We start from the raw sequence: 26301 nt of genomic DNA, 5'->3' as shown, positions 1-26301 counted from the left end.
TTACTTGTAGAACTGCAGCGGCCTTGAAATTGTTGAGCATAGTTTGCGAAGATTTGTTTAAAGCCGTTTGTGAAAAATTTAAATTCAATAAATAATAATACAGAAATTTGGATTGAATCGCTAACTAAATAATGACAAGTAAAATACATTATTAATGCGAACCGTAAATGGTTCAATTTCATGGTTTCCAAGTTTGCATTGAAAAAGTGTGAGGCTTGCGTTGTGCATTGAATATTTGTAATATTGTCCTAAATATAAAGTGTAACTCATGTAAATAAAAAAAAAAGAATAATTTTCAATTAAATTTTGAATTATTTCTATATAAATTATTAAAAACATGCTGCAAAAATATGTCGAAGCGACAACGTCCAATATTTTACCATAATTGGTCTTGGGTGCAGTTTTGTCTGTTTAGTTGATTAAAGGTAGGTGGCCCGCTCAGTTTAAAAGTAAATAACAGATTTTCATTATTTATATTAAGCAATTAAATTATGGTTAAAACTAAAATATTGATAATTAACAGTTTTAGAGAATTTAAATAATAATCTCAGTAGTAAGACTCAGATTTCTTTTTTTATAGCTTTTACCAAATCAAGTCTGGATATGTTAAAGACAATAAATAAATAAAAACCTATTCTGTTTTGGTGACTTGATTTTTTATTTATGCAATAATTTGATCATAAAATAATACAAAACATATGAGAGCAATCGTAAAATTCTAAAAAATTTATATAAATTAACTCGAACGAAATTGTTTTATTTATTTTGATTATTTTACGAGGGCTGTTTGAGAAACCTTTGATAAATAAAAGTAAGATTTAAGTTCTTATTTACATATAAATTAATTTTTTAATGCCGTTGAATCTTAACTTTATATTAACTAAAGCGTTTTTTTATACTTTCTGGAAAATAAGATTATTTGACGTCATCAAAATATTCATAAACTGCAAAGATTACATCCGAATTTAATTAAATTCATTGATTGCATTGTCGTGGCAAACATTTTTTTGTAATTCTTTTACTTTCACCATTCAAATAGTTTAAAAGCCTCACATAATATTATCTGCTTATTGATTAAGACTTTGAAGTTGCAAGTCAATATGTTAATTATACTATAGGTATCGCAAAAAGTAGAAGCCATTATTTTTTTCACTTTTCGCCTTTTTTGGATCAAATCAATTACTAAAAATCCTTTAACTCGACTGATCATTGATTTCCAAAATTTAGTGGTGTATCCACGTCTTAAATAAAATTATAAAATGAGGAGAAAACTTTTGGTTTACTATAAAACATTTACAAACAGTACGTGAGAGTGTTTACATCTCTACGTTCTTGATCACGAGCGACACCCATCTTTGTGACAAATTTTTTTTAAGCTCATGCTCTTAAAAATTAAAAAATTTCCTAGAGATCTTCGATTTTTATTTGGATCACTATATCCAAAGTTTTTACTTCAGAACCTTCATTTGTGCGTACTGGACGTTCAGCTTCTTTGGTGCTAATAGGATTACAATGGAACTCGCTAAAACATTATTCTATTTCCATTTATTCCATTTCATTTGTTAATGCAGTCTCTACATTTTCTGTTTTGTGGTTTCTGTTGATTTTTTTCTTCAAAAACTGATTTTTTTTAAATATGTTTATATTCTTTAGAATACGTTTTATTTTTTCAAGCACAGGTGTGTTTTTATCGTTGTTGAAAGTTTTGTACTGCATCTAATCGGCTAAAAAGATGAAGAGCCCCATGATGACGCAGACACAGTAATACACTACTATTATTAGATTGCTCAAAAAGTTCGCACTACTTCATCAATTCGCTAATATTAGAATTAAAACTCTATTTTTTATAAGAATAAAGAAAGTATCCATTTCGATACGAAACAAACTTTACTGGTGAAATTATTTTGTAGAGAACAATAGTAGAATTTAGACATAGAGATAGTAGCTATCGTAAAATGGTATTGTGCAGACTTTTCGAAACACCGGTAAGGAAATTTGATTCATAAATTGGAAAAGTCGCAAAGGAATAAAGCGGGCTTAGCACTTAGGCCTCAACCTTTGCTTACATTATTATATTTTTTTTCACAGTTTTTCCTGTATAACTTCATTTTTTGATAGTATATAATTGATATAATAATAATTATAATTTATTGACAAACAATGATTAACTCGACTTTGATATTTCGGTTGATCCAATCGTACGGTTCTAACTCGGAATATGCCTCAAAATGTGAAACTACTTCTAAAACAAAAAAAATCAGAACTTCATATTTCAAAAACCTATCTACAAAAAATTTTTTTAATGTGATTTTCGTTTATATATATTTTTTTATATTTTGTTAACTAGTGTAATTAAATAATCTCATCCTTTTATACTATTTTTTCGAGGCATATTAACATTAAGAATTTTTAAGGAATATTTAAAAATTATTCTTGGAAGAGAGCGATATATTCTTAGAAAAAATATAGAAATAATTTACAAATAGTTCACTTTATATTTTAAGTTGGATATATAGAGTAGGCTCAGATTAAAGTTTTTTTTTTGAAATATTTGATAACAAATTTTAATGCTAAAGCTATTAAATAATATAAAAAAAATTTTCAGAAATATATGCGACTCACATTAAAAATATGTTTAGGCGCGTGGGATAAAAAAAAATTAAAAATAGACTATTAGCAATAATTGTGGTTTATAGTTTAATCTTATAGTGTAATTCGATAAAGACACCAATTTAAAAATCTTTTATTATAAACTACTTATTATATAATTGTTTGTTTTAATTTGAACATTATAATAGCATAATAAGAATCTTGAATTTTTTAGACAATATGACGAATTGTTTGGTTCCTATTCAATTCCATATTTCCAATATAAAATTAATTATGTTTATCACGATTTGGTATCAATGTTAGCAACTTTAGACTCAGGCCTAACAAATAGTTTTCCATTAAGTTTTTAAAAGTTGAAATGCCGTTATGGTCTTCAATTAAAGCTAACTGAATGCTCGAAATTAGATATAGATGGCCGGAATGATATGTTTGACTCCTACTGTATGAACTAAAATACTTCGTCTTCATCTTCGGAATTTTTCCCCCTGGGACCGAGGAGGATCCCTTATAAATTGGTTATCCATGCCATATGCTTTTACGTTCACGCCTCGACTCCTGAACCGATTTGGAAAGTCTTCCTTTGAAACACACACATAGTTCTAATAAAGTTATTTTGGTAAAAAATATCTTGTTGCAAAAGTTTTTCATGATCTGTTTAGATTAACATTATGATATTGTATTAAAAAAATAATAAATAAAACAATAAATATAACTTCGAGAGTTTTATCGATAATCTTAACCATTTAAAACAAATTTTTTACCCTCAGTCTTTAGAACTTTCATACTAGATATTGTGTAGTGTGTCAAGATTTTAAGAGTTCTTCGTTATAAAACAATTTTCAATAATTAAATTATAAAAACCTTTTAATATATCATAGGTGTTTGGATTTATATATTATGCGTTATGAACATGAAATCATCCTTGGTGTATATATAACATGTTTATTATAATTATTATTTCAAAAATAAACGTCAACACATAATTTACCTTTTTTAAAATGTGTCTATTATTTATACGATTTATTTAGCTAGTTGCTATTTAGATAGTTTATTGTGGCTAGTTTCATAGTTATTGATTCATTAATCCATATAAAATCTTCGACATCATATTATTCAATGTTCTATTAAATCACTAAGTTATGAGCGAAATTACAACTAAATCTGTGAACAGATTGCTGTTTCAGTGGAAAAAACTTCTTATATTATTTCATAATCAGTTGTGATAATACTCCGCCCTGATGAATAAGCGAAATAAACTTCTAGACATACGCGACATACATATAAAAAATAACTATATAAAAAAAAATAAAACACTAACAATTTTTTTCTTTGGTTTAATCCTTTAAGTGCCGAAAACTGATGCATTCATTCAGTATATGTAGAATAAGTTCCCAATTCTACTATATTAATTACTTTTATAATCACTCGATGTCCAGATATATAATTTTAAAATACCGAAAAAGATTTTTCTTTGCTTAATTGTATTAATAAGAATTAAAATCGATGGACGACGTTGTGTCACAGTCGCTATTTTAATTATATTTATTTATATATTAATTTACGATTCACTAATCACACTGTAAAAATGAAATTTAAAATGAAAATAAATATACATACATACATTAATACAAACATAATAAGAATTTGGAATCTTAGTATGCGACTAATAACTATTCATACGGCCCAAAGAATCTTAAGTTTATTCTTGATTGTACACGTTCGGCTCGATTAGATGGTTTGTTTATAAAATCAACTTAAAATTGAAATCTGATATCCTTATAAAATTCGACAACCAACTTTATTTTAATATAATTTTTATTTATACAAAACTATATTAAAATTAATTTTGTGATTTACAATAATCGAATTATGTAGCGATAATGCAATTACACATCATGAATGAAAATTTTTTTTTGTGAATTAATATATAATACTGCTGCAACGATCGACATTTTCATTTGCGACCGCAACTAAGGAAACAAAATTAAGATTTATCGTGTGAACATATTTTTAGTAATTTAGATTGTTTGTGTCGTGTGAAAACAATACGCGAGGTAATGTTCATTAACTGCTCAACCATCTTAAGTTGTTACTGTTGTATATGTGTTTGTTGTTTTCAAACTCTCTGAAAGCACACTAGCACAAGAAAAGAAGACAAATCCTTATGTTTTTACTCTTTTATTTTTCTCTTTTGTGCTTTTGTAATATTGCCAAATTCTGATCTTGATTTTGATTTTGATGCTTCGTATTACTGAATGCAGCTGCAATTATGATATGAGAATGCATAATTGAGATTCCTTCCGTATAATACCCTAATACTGGATTTACACGAGAGCTTTGTTTGTAATTTTAACTGTCATGTTTGTAATTTTAGCTGTCAATTGTTGCTTTTAAGGCAAAATGCAAATTTTTGACAGCTAAAATTATAAACAAAAGTTTCGTCCAGTATAAGTTCATTGTCCAGTATAAGTTCATTGAATAAAAAGCATATTTTTAATTGTTCAGTAACAGTATATTATTTTTAATTATCATTGTGCTATAGAACTATATTCCTGAAGTCTTTTTTAGTTGTTTCTAAAACTGATGCAGTCAGATAATTTAAGGGAATTAAAGCGCCCTTATTCGCAAGTTTGTCAAGTGTTTTTTTAATAACATATGAATAAATGTCTTAGTTAAATAAATAAACACTGTCTTCAGACTTTAGCAAGTTTTTTGCATACACTCTTACTTTTTCACTAACACACATATGTTTTTTTAACTTGATTACCTGCCTTTAAAGTTCCTGTTTGGTGATTTTGTATCAATATAATGCGCCGATAAACTACCGCATTACAATTTAATGAATTGTACCAGTACCGATTGAAGCTATACGTTTGGATATAGTTTCCTCCATGAGAGAAAGCGAGCACCATCTAACAACTCTGCTATACTTTGAAGGACAGCACGTGATTGGAAAGTGCTGTATCCATTAGAATATCCAATATCCAATAGAATATCAACCAATCTATAATTTTTTTTTTTTATAAATTTTGTTTTTACCGGGCGTAAGATTGGTTATTTAATACTTAAAAATGATAATAAGAACTTTTATTAATTTGTGTTCAAATTTATAATATATTTCAAAAAATAATACTTGTATTATAAATAGTTTATTAAAATATTTTAATAAGTATTCTTATTACCTTAAGCCTGATGAAAATAAAACTTTTTGATATATAGTTCGTAATAACCATTTAATACTATTTATGTTCTTTTTTTTTTTATATATATTTTTTTTTATATTTTTTAATTTTTTTTATATTTTTTTATATTTTTATTTATATATTTTTTATTCTTTATTTTAATTTTTTTGTTTTATTATTTTTTTTGATTCATTTTTATTATTATTTTTTTTTTGATTCATTTTTTTTTTATTATTTTTTTTTTTATATTCATTCTTTTTTTTATTATTTTTTCTTAATAATTTTTTCGTAATAATTTTTTCTTAATAATTTTTTCTAATTATTTTTTGATTTGATTTAATATTATTTTTCTTAATTTTTTTTTTTATTAATATTTTTTATTATTATTTTTTTTATTTTTTTTGTTAGTGTTTTTTATGTTTTTTTTGATATTATTTTTTATATTTTTTTTATTATATTTTTAAATATATTTTTTATTTATAATTTTTTAAAATTTATTTTATTAAATTTTATTTTATTTTATTATTATTTTTTTATAATTATTTTTTATTATTTATTCTTTATTATTATTTTTAATAATTATTTTTTTATTATTACTTTTTTTATTATTATTAAATTGTATATTCCCATACGATATATTTTGAACCATTATATATCCATTATATTTTGTTAAGTGAAAATATTGTTGCATTTTGTAATTATGGAATAATATCAGATGCTATCAAAAGATCGCTGGTAGCGAATAATAAAAATTTGTTTATTTGATTACTCCACATATAGGATCACGAACATACGATGACCAAAAAAATATGAAAGACTTTAGACCTTTGGCATTTAGGTTCTTAAGAACTCGAATTGCTAATGCATATGGGTCATAAACATGTGTAATGTCGCGGAAACAAAGGGGGTGGTGTAATAAATGATTGCAAAAAACAAGAATCACACAAAAAGCCAAAAAGTTGCAACCAATTTGGTTGAAACATGGTAGCTGGCGCAGCAGTGAATGCTTATGTAGGTTTATTTTAACCCATTCCGCTACGCTAATGCAAAGTAATTCGTCTATAATGGATTATGTGTGTGTGAGTGTGAGTATATGTGTTTGTATATGTTTAGTTTCTCAATAATTGCTACTCATTTTAGTTTTGTTGCGCTGCGCCGCTTAGCTGAGCTTGTTGGCATGGCATGTTGGCTTGGATCAGTTTGGCTTTTATGGCCTAAATCAGTAGCCTTGAGGAATCGTAGTTCACCGTCCGCAAAGATGCGTGGTGCTGATTTAGAGGGAATCCGAAGAGGAAGGGAAGTTGCAGTTTTTAGTGCGACACCACGGGCTTAAGCATTCAGTCAGTCTGTCGTTGGCAGTGTGTTTTCGTTTCGTGACCGATGCAGACGTTATTATAAGTCTGTACGCTCGTTCGCTAGCTTTCTATTTGTTGTTTGTTTTGAAGTCATTCGTTCGTTCGTTCGTTCATTCGTTCTCTTTTCGCAATTTTTCCCACCGCGTTACGGATTTTGATTTCAATTAGTATTATTTACCAAAGGTGATATATGCATAAAACTATAAACTATAAATGCACATATATACATATTAACATACATACATATGTATGTATGTATGTATACAAATATATGTTATATTTGTAAATTATATTGTACAATAAGTAGAAACGGTATATCCATCCATTCATATGTTGCGAATGAGCATAAACTATTGCAGCAACAACAGCAACAGTAACAGCAGCAGCAGTAGCAGCAATACGTTGTTTAGATTCTAACTTCGGTGGGGAGTGAGGTGTGTGCATGCACCTTGCTATGTTGCTACAACCAGTTCAAGTGTTACAAAATTTATACAATATTGCAAAATCTAATTAATCCGTACGTATTTTGGAATTTTTGTGAAAAATTAAAAACCAAAAAAAAAAAAAATTCAAATGTTTTGTATGAAGCAATTGATGCACAAATTAAATATACATATATACAAATATTTATATATGCATATAAATATATTTTTATAAATTTATCTAATTAGATTAAAATAGTGTTCCAACATTCCACCTGCAACGGGTGAAAAGTGTGTCAATTACGTCAACGTTGCGAAACTTTATCTGCTGCACTGAACGAACATACGTACATACATTCATTAAAATATATATAGTTTCCATAAAAATGATTTATTTGAACTTTTAAAAAATATGTGAAGCATTTACAGCACTCACACACAGCATATGAGTAAAAAAAAATAATATACAAATAAATAAAATATATAAATAAATAATATATATAAAAAAGAAATTTATAAACAAATCAGCGGTAATTAATATTAATTGTTAGAATAAAAAATTTTATTTACAATTAATAATTGTGTAAGTTTCATATTTAATTTATTTGTTTTTTATCTTTTTGTGTAAATTAACCAACTTAAAACAAAAAAAAAAGAGAAGGAAAAAAAATAAATAAATAGACTGGATTTTATTTTAGAAGGTGGCACACAAACGAGATGCTTGAAGTTGTTATATTTATTTTTCGTTTTCTTGGCGTTTTTCTTTTTATAGTTTTTCGCCTCACTGAATGAGATTGTGTTGTGACACAGAAACTAAGAGGGACAAGCAACAACAACAACAAATATAACAACAAAAACATCACAGCAGTAGCTTCGGCATCGGCTTCTTTAGCAACAATTTCAAAATATCGTGTGTCTAGGCACAAAGTATTACAACGTCTTTCATGCCTCCTCCTCTCCACTTGTGTATCTCTTTTACCAACCTAATCAATTCTTTAACTAAATGTAGGTCTTTTTATGCACATTTTGCACATTTCAACGCACATATACATATAAACATATATAGTAGGTCTGCATATATGTTTATAAGTACATGTATTCATATACATTTTTATAAACATAAATATTCATACATCACGAATGTTAGTTGTTTGAAATATGCAATTCAAAAAAAAAAACAACAAAAAAAAACAAAAAACAGAAACAACAAAAAACGAGTAAAACCGATTTCATTTATTTTACTTATTCAGATATATATATTGGGCTCTCTCGTTAGGCCGCCGCCGCCACTGCCGCTGCTGCTTCTGCCACTAACATCAAATTCCAAATTATTATACTAGCGCTTTTAGATATTGTAACAGCATAGCCGCAACGCCAACTTAAGCATTTAGATTTTTTGTATTTTGTGGCTTATGTTGCAATAATAAACGCACTGCGTCGGCGTTCATAATGAGGTGGGCAGTGCGAGCCCACTCCAAACCTGTTGACCTAATTTCAATTCCTGCTGCGACAACTGTGTTTACTGCTCTGCCGTGGTGAACTTGTGTTTTTGATATGATTTTTTTTTTATTTGTTTAAAACAATGTGGTGGCCACTTTCAATTTTTTTTTATTTTCTTGAATTACACAAATTTAGTACAGTGTGTTTGTTATTTATATAGGTTAGAGTGATCTATATTTAACATAGGTTATGAGCATAATTTATTTTTTTTATTAGTAGTGATTAATTTTAATTATTTTAATATTGTATGTATCTGCATAATTTTATATAATGTAGATATTGTGTTAAATATATATATTATGTTAAATATATATAATTATATTAAATATATATATTATATTAAATATATATATTATATTAAATATATATATTATGTTAAATATATATATTACGTTAAATATTTATATTATGTTAAATATATGATATTGTGTTAAATATATATATTATGTTAAATATATATAATTATATTAAATATATATATTATATTAAATATATATATTATGTTAAATATATATATTATATTTAATATATATATTATGTTAAATATATGTATATATTATGAAATTTTTTGAATTTATTTATCGACCTGTTTATTAAAATTGTTTTTTATATATTTTTTTAATATGGCTGTAGGTCCCTTCTTGTTAAATAATTCAACGTTTAGTATTTTTTATTATACTCTATATTTCGACTCTCCTTGAGAGTCATCATCAGAATTATGATCTACCATAAGTCAATATTATTAAAACTACATATACGTCATCGTCTTTGTCCTGTCATCGTAAAACCATTTTTATATATATTATGGTAAATATATATATTATGTTAAATATATATAATATAATAAAACAAAAGTAACAAAACTCCAGAAAAATATGCGAATATAAAAAGTCAAGTACGGCTTTGGATCAGTTGGTTAAGGTGCGCTGATTCTGAGCTTCACATTTAGCAGGATCCGAGTTCGATTCCTGGTACTTGCAGTCTCAAAAAATAATTATTTACGAATAATTAAATACAAGAATTATTTCCAGGACTACTGATGATGGGTATTTGGCAATACACGAAACACAGCTGTATGATCAGCCAAAAATTCAGTTAATTAAAATAATATATACTGTTCGAAAAAGCTCTTTATATTTTTTTTATTTTATATTTATTATCTTAAAAATATATGAACAGTACATAACAATATTAATAAAGAGTTTTTTTTTATTATAAATTACCTCTTAAAAGAGAACTAAATCAAATATACAGTACATAAATTTATGTACATATAAGTTAGATCCTCTAAAACTTAATAATTCATATCAACATTACTTACATAAATATTATATAAAGTAAATTGATTAATATTAAAATCAATATCATATATATTGTTAAATATAAAACTTATTTTTGTATTTATGAACGGTCAATATTAATAAACAAATTTTTAATAAGTTTTAAAAAAATATATATTATATATAGTATATTGATTAATATTAAAATTAATATAAATCATATATATTATTAAATACAAAATTTATTTTTATATTCTTCAACGCTCTAATATGTCAATTTTAAACAATAAACAACTTTTTAAATAAGTTTTAAAAAATATGTATTATTTGTATTGATATTTTGACTATAGTCTATACGGTACTATATCTTTAGGGTACTGATACATATTTTATTTTGGTAGATAGAAAATACTATTTTTGACTTTGCGGCATAATTTTTTTTAAATAACTTAAAAAAACTAACACAAAAAATTAATTTAAGAAATAAATTCAAAAAAATTTTAAAAATAAAAAAAAAAGTCTTTCTAAAATATAAACATATAAAAAATATTTGATAATATAACATATATTAAAATAATATAAAAAAAAATTAATAAAAAAAAATAAAAAAATAATATACATATAAAAAATAATATAATATAAAAAAATGTAATATAAATTAATATTAAATATTAATTAAATTGATTTTAACGTCTATATGGTAGTAGTAACTATTTTTACTTTAATGCAAACTATTATTTTCGAAACCTCTATAAAATAAAATAATATGAAATAAATGATATAAAATAAAATAATTTCTTATATTAATGTAAAAGTGTAATATATTAAATAATGTCTTATTTGAGAAAATTAATAAAAAAATATTTTATTTTTTACATATTTTTTATATAATTTAAAATTATATAATACAAAAAATGATCTAAAGTTAGGCAAATAACTAATACATAAGAAAAATAATTTTAAAAAATTATAAGAAAAAAAATAAAATATATATAAAAAATAATAACGATGAATAAAGAATATAAGAAAGTAATATAAAATGATATTAAAAAAATGTAAAAATAATATAAATATATAACAATAAAATAAAAAAGTTAATGTAAAAAAAAATGATATGCGAAAAGTAATATAAAAAATATAATATAAAAAAAATAATATAAAAAAAATAATATAAAAAAAATAATATAAAAAAAATAATATAAAAAAAATAATATAAAAAAAATAATATAAAAATATTTAATATAAAAAGGAATATGAAAAGGAAAAACATAAAAAAATAATATTAAAAATGTTAACATATTTTAAAATAATTAAAATGATTAAAAAAAAATTACAATACAGTTTAATAAAGATGAGAACTTTTTTGGTATTACTGTACAGTCTAATTTCGTAAATAAATATTTAGTAAATAAAATAAAAATTAAAAAATTTTAAATAAATTAAGAAGAGATATAGTTAAGTCAAACATTATTTTTTAATTCAAAATTTTTAAACAAAAAAATTAAATTTGATATAAAAGATAAATTTGATGAATATATGTAAATACAGGCTAAATAATTATCAATGTTTAAGAATTTTGAAACAAATCAAAATAATTAAGAATATATAATTTAAAAAAAAACAATAAGAAAAAATAAAATAACAAATGAAACGAACTTTAATTTAAAATAAAATAAGTTACTATTTAATTTATTTTGAATAGGAAATATGATTTTTTTTGGCAAAAATTTTTGAATATCAACTGATTAGATATAATAATTAGATATAATAAAATTTAAATATAAAAACAAAAATATCGGTGAAAACTTTTTCTTCTTTCGAGTTTGTAAGACGTCACTTAAGCCTGATTATAAGTTGTCATTGTGTGATTGTTTTCCATATGTTCAGATAAGTACTAATTTGTTTTACACTACGAAATGGATATCGTTCGATTTGATCCTTTCCTTTTCGACACAGTTTCAGTTTAATCAACGCCATATCGTTTTGCAACACCGTTTGCACTATTACATTAATATGTTTGACTTTTAACAAAATTTTTTTAACCTATTTTTTAACACTACCAATTTTAATATATTTATTATTTGTCTTATATACATAACTATTGATATACTATGTAAAGTGACCATCACATTCAAGTGACGTGAACCAACTTGACAAGTCTATAAACTTTGTCAAGTCCCTTATTTTGCAGAATGATAGCTTTGTCAGGTATATCTGATATCTTAAATCTTTAAATCTGATATCTTTAAATCTTCTCTTGGACTACATTTTCCACCAAATCCATAGTTCCACAACCTCGATAAAAGATATTATAGGGTATATTATAGTATGGGTGGATCCATAGCATATTTTCCTAATACGCAGTGACCTGTCATCATCGACACCGTAGTGCTTAGCAGCTTACATCTTAGTTGAAGCAGTTGACTTGTATGCTTCTTAATTTGGACCAGGTCAGTCCTGTAATCTGATAGAGAGATTCATATGCTCAAGTTTCATTACTTGGTCAGATGTTTTCGTTTGATTGTCAGCTTGGCTATTGCAAATGGAATACCAATATTTGTTAGGGAACAGAATACATGCTTTGACAAGTTCGTCAGTCTTGTAGTTGTGCGAGGTGTCCATGTGTTGAGTAAGTCATGTGAACTGGATATTGCCACGCTCAGTTAAGACAAGTTAAACCCGGTATTGTTGTCGAGAATCTAGCTGGTAGTGCGTACCAGAGATCTAATAGCAGCTTGACTGTTCTAAAAGATTACAATATTTACTTTGGGGATCTTGTTGCTGAGGACTCTGTGTATTGAAACTGCATTACTTCTGTTTGGAAGACACTGCAATTGCTTGGTAGTTGAAGCGAGATGCTAAGACTCAATTTATGTGCGGATATGACACTGCTAATTTTTTTAAACTAGTTTGGAGTCAACAGTTTAAATATTTACCGTAAACAAGCGAAGTTGTTTTTTTAAGTTAATGCTCAATTAGTTTAAGTACTCATATACACATTGTAATAATGTTAGCTTATAGCATATTTATTATTATATTATAATAATTGCTAGATAACAGTAATTAAAAGTGGGAGAAAAATTTCATTAACCTTGAAAGGGTGAAACAAATAATAAATTGACAGCTAACAGCAGTAAAAAAACGGAAGAATAATTTTATTGGATGTATTTGTAACAATAACAATAAAATATATTTTTTTATAATAATCTAAAAAGTTGTGTATTATTTAAATAATGGGTCAATTAGGCAGTTCAAAATATGTTATATATTTTGTTATATAATATATAAATTAAATATTCTTAAAAACATTTTTAATATTAATAAAAAAAGTTTATTTTTATTTGCTGTTATTAACAATCTAATATTATATTTAGTAATGGACTAATTGGTCAATAGTTAAATAATACACTTTTTAAATATTTTTTTTAATTTTTTAACCGATATTTCGATATTTATTTTATTTGAACCGATATTTCGACTATATCGAAATGCATCAATATTTTAGTATAAATCACAAAAAGATATATATATAGAGGAAATAATTATACAATACTTTAACAATAATAATATAAAATACACATAATATAATACAGGATACAACATATATAATAGAGAAATGATATATATATATTTTACCTCTTTATCTTTTTTTTTTCTTTAATTACTATTTTTCTTTTCTTAAAATTGAAGCAAACGTTTTTAGAATTTTTTATTTTCTTAAGAATGTATGTGTATATAAATGACACAAAATTCAATCATATGTGTAACTTATTGCAATCAAAGAAGTAGTTGTTGTTTAGTTTGTGCAACGATGTTTGTTTAATAGAAGTAGTTTGTGCTGTTGGCAACTCTAAAGCAAACAGCATTCTTTAGGCCAAAATCAATTCCATACATATATTTTTTAGTCGTTTAAAGTGTGCCGAAAAGAAAAGAAAGAAAATCGAGTAAGCGGCGAGCGGTGTCTGTGTCCACATGCGAGATAAAATCTCAGTTGGGACTGGTGGACATAAAACAATTTCTATACGGTTGTTAATTAATAATGCAAAATTATAAAACTCGAGAGCGTTTTAAAAAACCTGATAATAATAATCGAAAAACTAAAAGTTTAATATAATTCAAGGTGAAGTCTATTAAAACTGGGTTACATATTATAATAAAAAGAAATAAATCTCACTCACTCAACATACAACATATAACATAAAGTACTTTACTAGTAGCAGCTAACTTTATTTATATATTTCAAAATTAAAATCAGGCACAAAAGAAATTCATTCCTGAATACAAATATAAAATATTTCATGCTTTTTTCTGCAATGCTCTAATTTTCTAGTTCATAATGATGAATTTTTTTTTGTCGTGTAGTATTCCCTTTAGTCCCCTGCTTCAGTTTAAAACACCGAGTGACGAAATCATATGTAAAATATACATGTGTGTTAGTGTATGTGATGGCCATAATGTAATGAGAACGAAACAAAACCAAGATAAACTAAAGTGGCCCGTTCACATATAACAAGCAGACACAAGTGTAGCAGGCGAAGAGAATAATTAGGTCAACAAAACATAACGCAAGCACCAGCTTTCCCTACCTCCCCACTATTATAATAACGACTACGGCTACGGGTACAACTACGACTACGACTGCGACTGCCAATAAACAATTCATGCCGATGCGCGAGAGAGTGTGTAACCTACACTTGAAAAGTAGCAAACAAAAATTTGTTTTTGATGTTGGTTGTGTTTCGTGTTGTGTTTGCCTGCTTCTTGCTGTGTGTTTGGTGAACTGAACTGTGATGATGATGAGCATAAGAAATTGAATGCCTCAATAAAATTTGTTTAAATATAAATCAAAATTAGTTAAATACATAAATATGTATATTTAAGTTTTTATGAATGAAAATTAACAAAAAATTTAATAAACTCAAAAATCAATAATCAATAATTTTAAATTATTAATATAATCGTGCTAATGAAAAATTATTCAAAAAAAAAATATTTAAAATAAAATTCCTTATAACTAAAGTGTGTTATAATGTTGAAAATTGAGATGTGGTTAGTTTCTTATATTTTATTCTATGATTCTATAGCAAAAGTGCAATATATTTTGTTGTGGTGAACTACATTTCGTTACAGTTTAGACCATTTGTTGTTGGCTGTGGTAAGTGGTTTCGCAATGAGTTTGTTTTGCTGCAATTGAATGAAATCATCACGTTTGTGTGTGTGTTGAGTAAAATATAGAGCGGCTCTCTGCTTTTTAAGTCAGTGTAAATTCCTGTTCCACTTTGGGATGACACAAAAAGCAAATCAAGAAGTAAATAAGTGTGTCAGAGTAGAAAGTGGAATTTGTTTAGAATTGTGCCGTGATGTGGATATGGCATAAAGCAATGTTATGATTATATTTAGTTAGTAAAATAATTTTTAATTAATTGATTTTTTGGTTTATAATTTTATAATGAAAATATGTACTGATTCATTAATTATTTAAAAAGAAATAGTTAAGCAATGGAAAGATTTTAGCAGCATTGGAACATCGATGGTTATGACTTTTTAAATTATATTGCGTTTATTCAAATATTCTACTAAACCATTATATGGTAGTGAAAACACTGTTACCGATAATTAAGTCAATTTTTTTTTATAATTATGAAAAATAATAACAGTTGCTAACAGTTGTTATTTTTTAAAATAAAATTGATCAAATATAGTTAATAGATTTACAATAAAACCGTTTTTTGTAAAACGATTTTATAAGTCCCAATATTTTCCAGACATTCAGATTTGTATTTTATCAGCTCTTTTAGCATATATAACATTAGTTTTTATTAAACAAATTAAAATATAATTACATATTGACTGTAAGTTTCATATTTTTATTTAGTTCATTATTATTAAATTATTAGTTTTCATTAAACCCAATCATTCTAGAGCTTCAAATATCTATTTTAAAGTCTTACTCACTTAGCATATATGAAGAATACAATTTTTTATTAAAAAAAATTAAGATACAATGTTCATATACGTATTTTTATCAACTTATGGAACTCTCTTAGCACATAAAATATTGTTTTATATTAGAAAACTTATAATGCAATAACTTTATTTATTTATCAAACCCAAATAATCTAGACGTTCATATATGTATCGGCTTATAAAAATATAATATTTTTTATTAAATATGTTAAAATACAACTAAATATTGACAAAATAAAGAAACTTAATTTTTTTTATTAAATCCAATAAATCCAGACCTACATACATATATGCATATATATATTTTTATTCAAATACAATTTATTCAAATACAATTATGTTTTAACAGTAGACTATATTTTTATTAAATTTATTAATTTCTTTATTAAACCCAATTATTATAAGTACAGCACTTTAGGAATGTAAAATAATGAAGTTTTTATTAAATATGTTAAAATATACTACATACTGGTAGGAAATGTAATATTTTCAAAAACTATATTAATTACATCAATTGCCCCAATTAGATCAGAGGTCTGTATGAGTATTTTCTCGATTTTTTTTAACGCTCCAATAATATGCAATAATAGTTGTTATTAAATACTATGAAAAATAGTTACATAAAGTTCAGACTTTCATAAACTATTATTTTCTTTATAAGACCCAAATAATCCTACGTACATTTATAAATTTTCTGAACTTCTAAGACTCTCTGAGAACATATAAAAATATATCTTATTAAATACGTCTTATATTTAAAAGATAATAAATCAAAGTTTTTTAGTGTTTACAAGTCAAATTTAATGATTGACATTGATATATTGACGAGAAACTTGTGATTTTCATAAAGTATTATTGTCTTCACAAGACCCAATTAACCCTACGTACATTTATACATTATCTGGACTTCTTAAGCTCACTAAGAGTATACAAAATTTGACTTTTTCAAAAACTATATTACTTCTTATGACACTCATATAACCCAACTGTATCATATAAACATTTTCTTATATTTTTGAAATGTCTATTTATTTTCTACTAAACTTCATTCGCGCTATGACCCTCAAATATTTTCTTTTATTTTAATATTTTGCTTAAGTCAATATAAAACAAACTGATTTTTTAATTATTTAGCAAAAAATATTTAATAATATAATTTTAAGTTAAAATATATCTTTGCTTTTTATATATATATTATTTTTTACTTAAAATATGTGACACGACCCAGTTGATTGAAACTTGACCTCATGACCGTGTTAAAATTGTAATATCATGGGAGCATAAGTTTCAAAAAAAAAATGCACTTATTTCTTTTAATGGTTAACATAAAAGTTTTAATGCTTAAACACGTTTTAGGGAAAAACCAGTTAAAATACTAATAATTTTTTTTACAATAAAAATACGTGGATAGTAAATTTTTTTTATTATACAATTCATGTAATTTGGATACCAAATGGTTTATAATTCGGAAATATTTGTTAATATATGGATAGTTTTATGATTTGTTTTCATAAACAATTTACATTTTTCCATATTCAGATTTTTTCTGCTATAATAAAAAAAACTCTTATTTATTATAATTATTATATTGGCAAACAGCTTGTAAAAAAATGTAAATGCTAAAAATCAAATAAACTTGTTTAATCATGTATCGAGAATGTCCCCATGACATATAAAGAGCTCGACTACTTTTCGAATGTCCTAAAATCCAACTATATTGCAAGACATTATCTGTCCAAACCACACACAATAATTAATAGTTCTATCCAATCGATGTGACATGGTTTCGATATGTTTTGTAAAAATATAAAGTTAATTCTTTTTATTCCACTCATCTTTAACATTCTTTCATTTATAATTCTATCTTTTCAAGTTGATATGGTTTTGAATGAAATAAATAATCATTCCCCTTGTTTCCACTCACCCTATTTTTTATTCCATTGTCTTATTTCGTTGGATCAAAATTTTCAAAACAAACCGAACTCGTGTTATCCTTCTTAAGAGCTAAAAGGCATAACATATATAAAACGAAATATAGAAGGTTTTTAAGTGAATACATAATCTAAAAACTATTTGTACTGAGACATAGATGGCATTATAAACTGAAATCATAATTTTGTATATTTAAAATCTGAATTGTTTATGTTATATATATTATACAATACAACTTGAAATTTTTTTTTAACAACCAATATGGATATAAACCACATTACTTTTTATATTTGCTTGTAATTATGTAAAAAAATTGTTTTTGATTTCCTACAAGTAATTGATTTACTAAGTATTATACATTTATATATACATATATTGCCTTGGTTTTCTTTAAATGGAAGCAATTAATTATCATGAGGCAATTAAAATATTAATTTTGGATAGTTTCATTGTAACAAAAATTCTTCAGAAACCATTAAAAATGTGATATGTTAATGATTAATGTAAGCATTGTGCCCTTTTAGGTCAAGTATAAAACCTACATAATCAATATTAATTTGACTCTGATATATGAATGGAAAACGAAAGCAAATTAGGAATATACTGGATCTTTTATGTCATGATCTATAATTCTTCTTTTTATTAAACCTGATATAGAGAGGTGCAAAGAGTTTTATTGTGCTTGATTGCATTGCTTTTCAAGCTAGTTATCGTCTTATCTTCTGACAATATATCCGTACTTAAATTTCTATCGATTATAAGATTTGTTCAGAATTTTGAACTAAATATATAGACTGGCGTTGAAATCTCTAGAGTCATATATATGAGGGTTTGCATTTCTGATTGGGTGGCAATAGTGGTTAACCCCATGGATCACTTCATATTTTTTGTTTCAGGGTATATTTAATTCTATTTCATTTATGTAGCTAAATTTGATTTTTAGCTTGTGTTCAGGATAGATATTTCTTGCTGCGAAAAAATTCTTCTATTTAAAGAGACATACCTTAGCAGTGATAAATATGAAATTAAAGTTTAATACTTTGTCTTATTGTATTTAAGAGTTTAAACTTTGCTAATACCAGATTATTATATATATCATCTTATTCACTTTTACAGTATTAATATAGATAGAAGTTTTACCTAGAATAAACGTTTACTAAAAACCCTCAATATCTGAAAGAGGGTTGAATCATATATTAGCTTATGCAATATACCAGTTTTAAATTCATTACCTATTAATTGATGTAGTTAAAGCCTTAAAAAGTTTTTGACTACTCATCCCGAGTACGAATGTAAACGAAAAAAATAAATGGTTGAAGAGGGGATAGGTTTGAGAACTATTCAATAGAATTTAAATATAATTTAAACAAAGATAATTTAGTTGTAAAACACATTAAATTAAAAGCCAGCTGTTTCTGTACTTGTTTTTTGTATCAAAAAATTTGCATTGTAAAAACAGATTGTAAATAAATAATATATAAAATGAAAAAGGTATAAAAATATTTTATTCTTACAAATTGAGTCGGTCTATTCAGACTTAAATACATTCCTTAATTAATATAATAGTTGCAATTGTTATAAGAAGAGCTTTTTAACTTACGGGTATCAACATTAATCATGACATAAATTTTGCTATTGAGCAATGTTATCATTGCCACTTTTATTAATGAGATATGTTATTTTTATATAAATAAGACCTTACACTTCTCTAAGTAAACTCTCAAGAACTTAGCATAAAGTTTAAGCAAAATCAATGCTAGGTTAAATTAACTTAAAGTGACAGTCTTGTACAAAACTTATTGAAGTGCACACAGTAACCAGTTGTGATATAACAAATGATACACCATCCATACATAAGACTCAAAAACACCTCAAACGTAGTAGTCCCAAATATGTAGTATACAACAGCGTCCTTTTGAGACGGCGACTCACCCATTCAAGTAGAAGGGAACCAACCTGATAAGTCTATTACCCAACAGGTCAGTTAAAAAGGGGGGTATCAATATTCTGTATCTAATCGTAGATAATTGTAGAAATTGACATATCAGGTAGAGTACAGTTGAGATTAAGGCTAACCTTTTAATTTGTTTTTTTAATGCTACTACTAAATTTATAGGATTAATATATTTTGTTCTTGCACATCCAGTATATTGACTAAAATTAATTCAATCTGTCCATTCCTTAAACAATCGTACTTAAAGATTGTTTTATATCAAATCATGCTGAATCTTTTGTATACTTTCTGAAATTAATAATATCGTTACATTATTGAGAAAATATTGGAATATGAACTATTAAAAAATTTACTGAAAAATAGTGGCAAGGTTTCTTTATCTTAATCCTGGTTAATTTCAATTTAAGTTCCAACTATTTGCAAACTACCACCTCTTTAACTCATGTATTCATCATATAATTCCTTTACGTTATTTGATTTTCAGATCCTCACGGGATACAACAACAACAGCATGTCTTTAAAATAAAATAAAAGTTATTCTTCAATAGTGAATAAAATACAGCGTGATTGAGGTGGTCTATTGTATATTAACTATATAAAGAACATTTCATATAGTCAAACAAAGTTGACTTTTCTATGCCATGAAATTTGATATATTTTTTTTTCAGAATTGCTAGAAAGTTGCTTTTAGAAATGTAAACAATTTTAATATATAGTAATCATTATATAATATTAAAAAAATATTCATAATATATATTTATAAAGATTTTTTTTATTATAGTCAAATGGCTGACACTTTAAGTACAGGAGGTGGCATGGAAATGACGTTAAAAGACAGCGGTATAGTAATCGATATGACACCGGCAGCCATTTTACAACGCAATTCACTTACTCATTCCCTCCGAAATCTACGAGAAAACAGTCCAGAACAACAGACTGCTTTAGATACGGCATCAACATCAGGTACAAGTACTTCCCCAACAAATTTTTCAACATCTCCGCCCGTAAATACATTCCGTTGTGATCGTTGCGAAAAGTTTGAAACAAATTCTCGTACAGCTTTAGTGTTACATGCAGTCCATTGTTTTCCAAGTCCGCCAGGACTTAATACAGAGGATTGTGATACAGAAAGCATAAGCGTTACACCAGTCATACAAGCTAATAGTAAAAGTGGTGTTGGAAAATCTACAGTTGAATCTCAATCCGCTACACCAAGTGTAATTTCAGTTGTAGCAAATAGCAACACAAGTAGTAATGCGGCGACATCGGGTTCTGCGACATCTAGAAAGGTATTCGAATGTGATGTGTGTAATATGAAGTTTTCCAATGGCGCTAATATGCGTCGACATAAAATGCGGCATACTGGTGTAAAACCCTATGAATGTAGAGTTTGTCAAAAGAGGTAATGTGTGTAATAATATCATAAACTTTGTTAACATTAAATGTTTGAATAATGTGCTTATTTTATATAGGTTTTTTCGTAAAGATCATTTGGCGGAACATTTTACAACACACACAAAAACTTTACCATTTCATTGCCCCATTTGCAATCGTGGATTTCAGCGACAAATTGCTATGCGTGCTCATTTTCAAAATGAACATGTCGGCCAACATGATCTTGTAAAGACTTGTCCTCTGTGCAGTTATCGTGCTGGATCTATGAAATCATTACGCATACATTTCTTTAACCGGTATACAGTTATTTTCTATATTTTATCATATAGTTTTTATTTATTAATATACATTTATAGCCACGGCATTGACTTAGATAATCCCGGCCCTGGTGGAGCTTCATCTTTATTATTTGCTTTAGAAAACCAAGCATCACAAGTGGCAGCTGCAGCGGCTGCGGCGGGTTATGTGCCCGGTTTGAATGCGGCTGCTGCAGCTGCAGCTGCTGCCGTTGCTGGTGTTAATGTAAATTTACAAAGTCACCAGAGTGATAGTGGAGAATCAATGCGATCTATGGAAAATGCTACGCCTCCAATGCACTTTTTAACGCCTCATGTAGAAATATCAACGTTATCAGATAATAGCGGAGAAATTTACAATGTAAAAACAAGATACACAATTACTTTTATTTAATAAATGTGATTAATTTTAATCATTCTAATTTTTTAGGGCGGTTCAGCAGCTGTTATGTTAGCTAATGAATCACTTGATTCCAAAACCAAAAATAGTGATACGGCAGTTGATTCAATTGTGTTGCCTCCACAGGAGCATGCAATGGACTGCAATGCCAAATCGTTGCCTTCAAGTACAAGCAATATTAATGTACGACTTACCGCTTCACCTAAAATACATCACGATAACCACATCACACCTTCCATAAGTTTAATACCCATCAAACAGGTATTTATATTTAATAGAATATAAGTTTAAAATGCTTTTTAAATTAAATTTCACATTTCTATAGGAGCCCTTTAATGATGATATGTCAAGTGACTCAAATAAAGGTGACTCAAAAATGAGTCCCTCCGCAGAACAACATAATCCTAGTGACACCAGCGAGTCAGAATTTTCTTTGACGAATAATAAATTAAACTCTTTAATTAAAGTAAGTTTTTTAGAAGAATGTATAGGAGCTTTAAAATTATTTTTACGACCTATAAATTCATTAGGCGATTCATTAATCTGAAAATTAATAAAATTTGCTTTAAATTCGGCTCTCTACAACGTCTTAAAGAAATGTTATTCGGTTAATCCTATTTTTTATTTTTTTGAGAAGAGACTTCCGAATGTTTAAAACGTTGAAAGTACTGTATGATATGAATGTTAAGTTTCTAATTATGAATATATATATTTATTACTGTGTATATTTTTATATATTATATGGGTTATATTTTTAATGTCTTAAATATTTGTGTACACATATAAGATGGGGTATGTGACATGTGAACATTTAGAAATTGTATACATATTTTATACAGATATCATGTATATTAGTATTATGTATATATTTTATGTATATTGCAATATATATAGTTCTTTATATATTATTTATATTTTTTCGTATAAAATATTTATATTTTTTATATTTATTATATATATTTTTATAAATATACATTTTTATACAAATTTTATACATATATTATTTTTATTATTTCATATTCTATGCATATTGTATATTTTTTGCATATTTTATGTATTATACTTTTTATATTAAGTATGTATTTAAGCATTACCATCTTCTTCGGCATAGTCCTTGGAGAAACCTGTCCTTTATACAAATCTAATCCAGTTCTTTCAATCCCTGGTTCTAGTTTGTTGAATTTGTTATCACATTGTGTAGCCATTTGTTTCGATGTTTACTTCTACATCTTCGGCCTCTGATTGTTCTGCCAATAAAATTACATTTACAGTTCTTTCATGGAGCATACATTGTCCTCAATATATTATAGCGCAGAATAGTGCGGTGTGAAAAAATATGTGGAATAGAAAAATTTACTAAAATCCGTTATGGAAATTTTTTTAAATATAAAAGAATTATTTAATTTATAAAAATAAGAACTACTTAATTTGATTTAAACCTAGCAATAGATTTACATTTTTTATCTATTTGTCATGTGAGAATTATAACTTATTTAGCTAAAAAAAGTACATAACACTGAATTAAACATTTTTGAATGTTTCGGATTTTTTCATGATTTAAGCTATTACTAAATAGAAAACAATTATCGAAATATAAATTAAATTCTTTATAAAAAGAAGTTAATTTGTTTTAAGTAAAATTAAAAAATATTGTATGATTCTATATCCTAATATTTGGACCACTTGAATAATTGAAAATATTCGTATTAGATCCAGATCCGTAATTTCGAAATATACGAGTATTTACAGATTATAAATTATTTGATGCAAAACAAACTATTCAGATAGTTGTGAATTGCAACAATAATTTTTTTTATTTATTTTTAATTAATTGAGTTTCTGACCAAACATTCGAGTAAAAGCTGGCTTTGTGATAATTAACTAATGAGCACTAACTCAGAGCTTTAAATTTGGCAAGATACGAGCTTAACCTTTGGTACTTGCAGTCTCAAAAAATTATTTACGAATAATTAAATATAAGAAATAATTTCAAGACCAATTTGGCCAAACTCGTACAGCTGCATGGATAGCCAAATAAATTAATTAAAAATAAATTAAAAATGTTGTTGCAATTTACTACTGTTCGAAATCTCTATAAGAAATTTATTTATTATAAAGTAAAATAATATGTATAGCGTAATAATAATATATAATACAATTAATATTTACGTATATTAATTTTTATTATTTGTAGATTTTGGAAGTTTACCCCATTTAAATTTTTTATGTTTAAAAGCATATGTAAACAAAAATATATGAAATATTTCTTCTATAATAATATATTATTATTATCGTTTTGCTTTTTTTATTTTTGGTTTCTTTTCTTGTTACTTTCTTTATTTTCTTGTTACTATTAACTAACTTCATAAGTATTATTAAGTAACATTTTCTAAAATTGTAGTTCATAAAGTCAATATTAATTTTAAGTATATGTTTAAGTATCTTATTAAATTATGTTAGCTTATAAAGTTAATAACTATTAAGTTAATGGTAAAGTTAATATGTTATTTTTTAAAATTGAATATTTTATACAAAAAAATATATATGTAATTAAAAATTATTACCAATAGTCTTACTTTATAGTCTTACTGAACCCTCTCTTCTATGAAGTAGGCTATAACTAGTATATGACTCCCAACTTATGTGATGAAACATTTCGAGCTTGTAGTATTTTCTGTTGCTCATTTATTGTTTACGTACAAATTATTATTAGTGTCAGGGCAATTTTTATCGCTTTTTGGTCCAAGTCAATTTTTCCTGAATTTATATTATTTTATAAGGAGACACCGCATATAATGATTTATATTATATTACTATATTTTAATATTTATATTATTTTTATATATCTTAATATTTTCTATATTTTAATATATCTTAATATTATACTATAGATTTTATTAAATCGTATTTATATTTTAGGTATCACCATTAAAATCATTGTTGCGAGAGGATCTAAAGAGGAGAATATGTGCTAAAGCGAATAATCGTATAACTCGAAACGCTCTTGCTGTAGAAAATAATAATCTCAAACAAGGTACATCGAATAATAATTCCACATGTAATTCTACGCCAATCTGTAATGGTACTATAACATCATCGGGTCAAGAAACAGAGTTAACAATTCTGAATCGAAAACAAATTTTAACGTGCCTTTTTTGTGGCATTGAATTTCCTAATGAGACTCTTTACTTCCTTCACAAAGGCTGTCATTGCGAGAGCAATCCATGGAAATGTAACATCTGTGGAGAACAGTGTAACAACGTTTACGAATTTAATTCGCATTTGTTGAGCAAAAGTCACCAATAGCAACCAGTTAGCGCCGCTGTTGGAGACATCGGTAGGTGCTTTAATAGCTAAACAAAACAGGTAACAAACAAAAGCATAAGCATTAGCATAAAGCATAAAGCAAGAGATTTGTGGAAGAGTCCAACTATGTATATTTCCACATGGGCATTGGCAATATTATTTTTGTGATAGTCGTTTCATATTACAAGAAAACTATACAATTATATACATAAACTAAACAACAATATAAAATAGCTCATTGCACTTATATTATTATTTATTTATTTAATGTACAAATGCATCGGAGGTAGTGATGCAGTAAGCGAGTATGCGCAATATGTCGTTTTATCATTTAATTAAAAAATCTTATATGTGATAATACCATAGAAATGATTATTTTCACTACCTTTTATTGTCACTTATCGCTTAACACACTCCAAGTAGTAAGTGAAAAATGCAATTAAAGCGAGAAAAAAAAAGTTTTTCAATTAATTTAAATAGTAAATTGTTTTTACAAGAGTCACTTAATTACTGAACTAAATAATTAAAATATTACTAGTGCTGGTCAACTTTTAACACGTACCTTGATGATATATTCTTTTGAATACAAATTTCAATTTTTAATTAAAAAATATTTGCAAAAAAAAATGAAAAGATTCTAGTATATTAATTTGTTAGCAAATTCCATTAACCAAAAAGTTTTTAACAATAATGAAAAATTTA

The 26301-nt window shown here is 25.8% G+C and overlaps 1 protein-coding gene across 1 annotated transcript; it reads left to right on the top strand.

Annotated features, from left to right (window-relative positions):
- LOC119678219 (zinc finger protein 26-like) lies at nt 1-25630 on the top strand. The gene is made up of 7 exons (XM_038089931.1): nt 1-425; nt 20984-21604; nt 21675-21893; nt 21954-22254; nt 22324-22554; nt 22619-22759; nt 25213-25630. The coding sequence occupies exons 2-7, from the start codon at nt 20988-20990 to the stop codon at nt 25597-25599; spliced, it is 1896 nt and encodes a 631-aa protein (XP_037945859.1). The 5' UTR covers nt 1-425; nt 20984-20987; the 3' UTR covers nt 25600-25630.
- Nucleotides 25631-26301: the final 671 nt, after the last annotated feature.

This window comes from Teleopsis dalmanni, chromosome 2 (assembly GCF_002237135.1).
Source record: "Teleopsis dalmanni isolate 2A chromosome 2, ASM223713v2, whole genome shotgun sequence".
Classification (NCBI taxonomy): Eukaryota; Metazoa; Arthropoda; class Insecta; order Diptera; family Diopsidae; genus Teleopsis; species Teleopsis dalmanni.
This window is presented reverse-complemented; position numbering and strand designations above follow the sequence as displayed.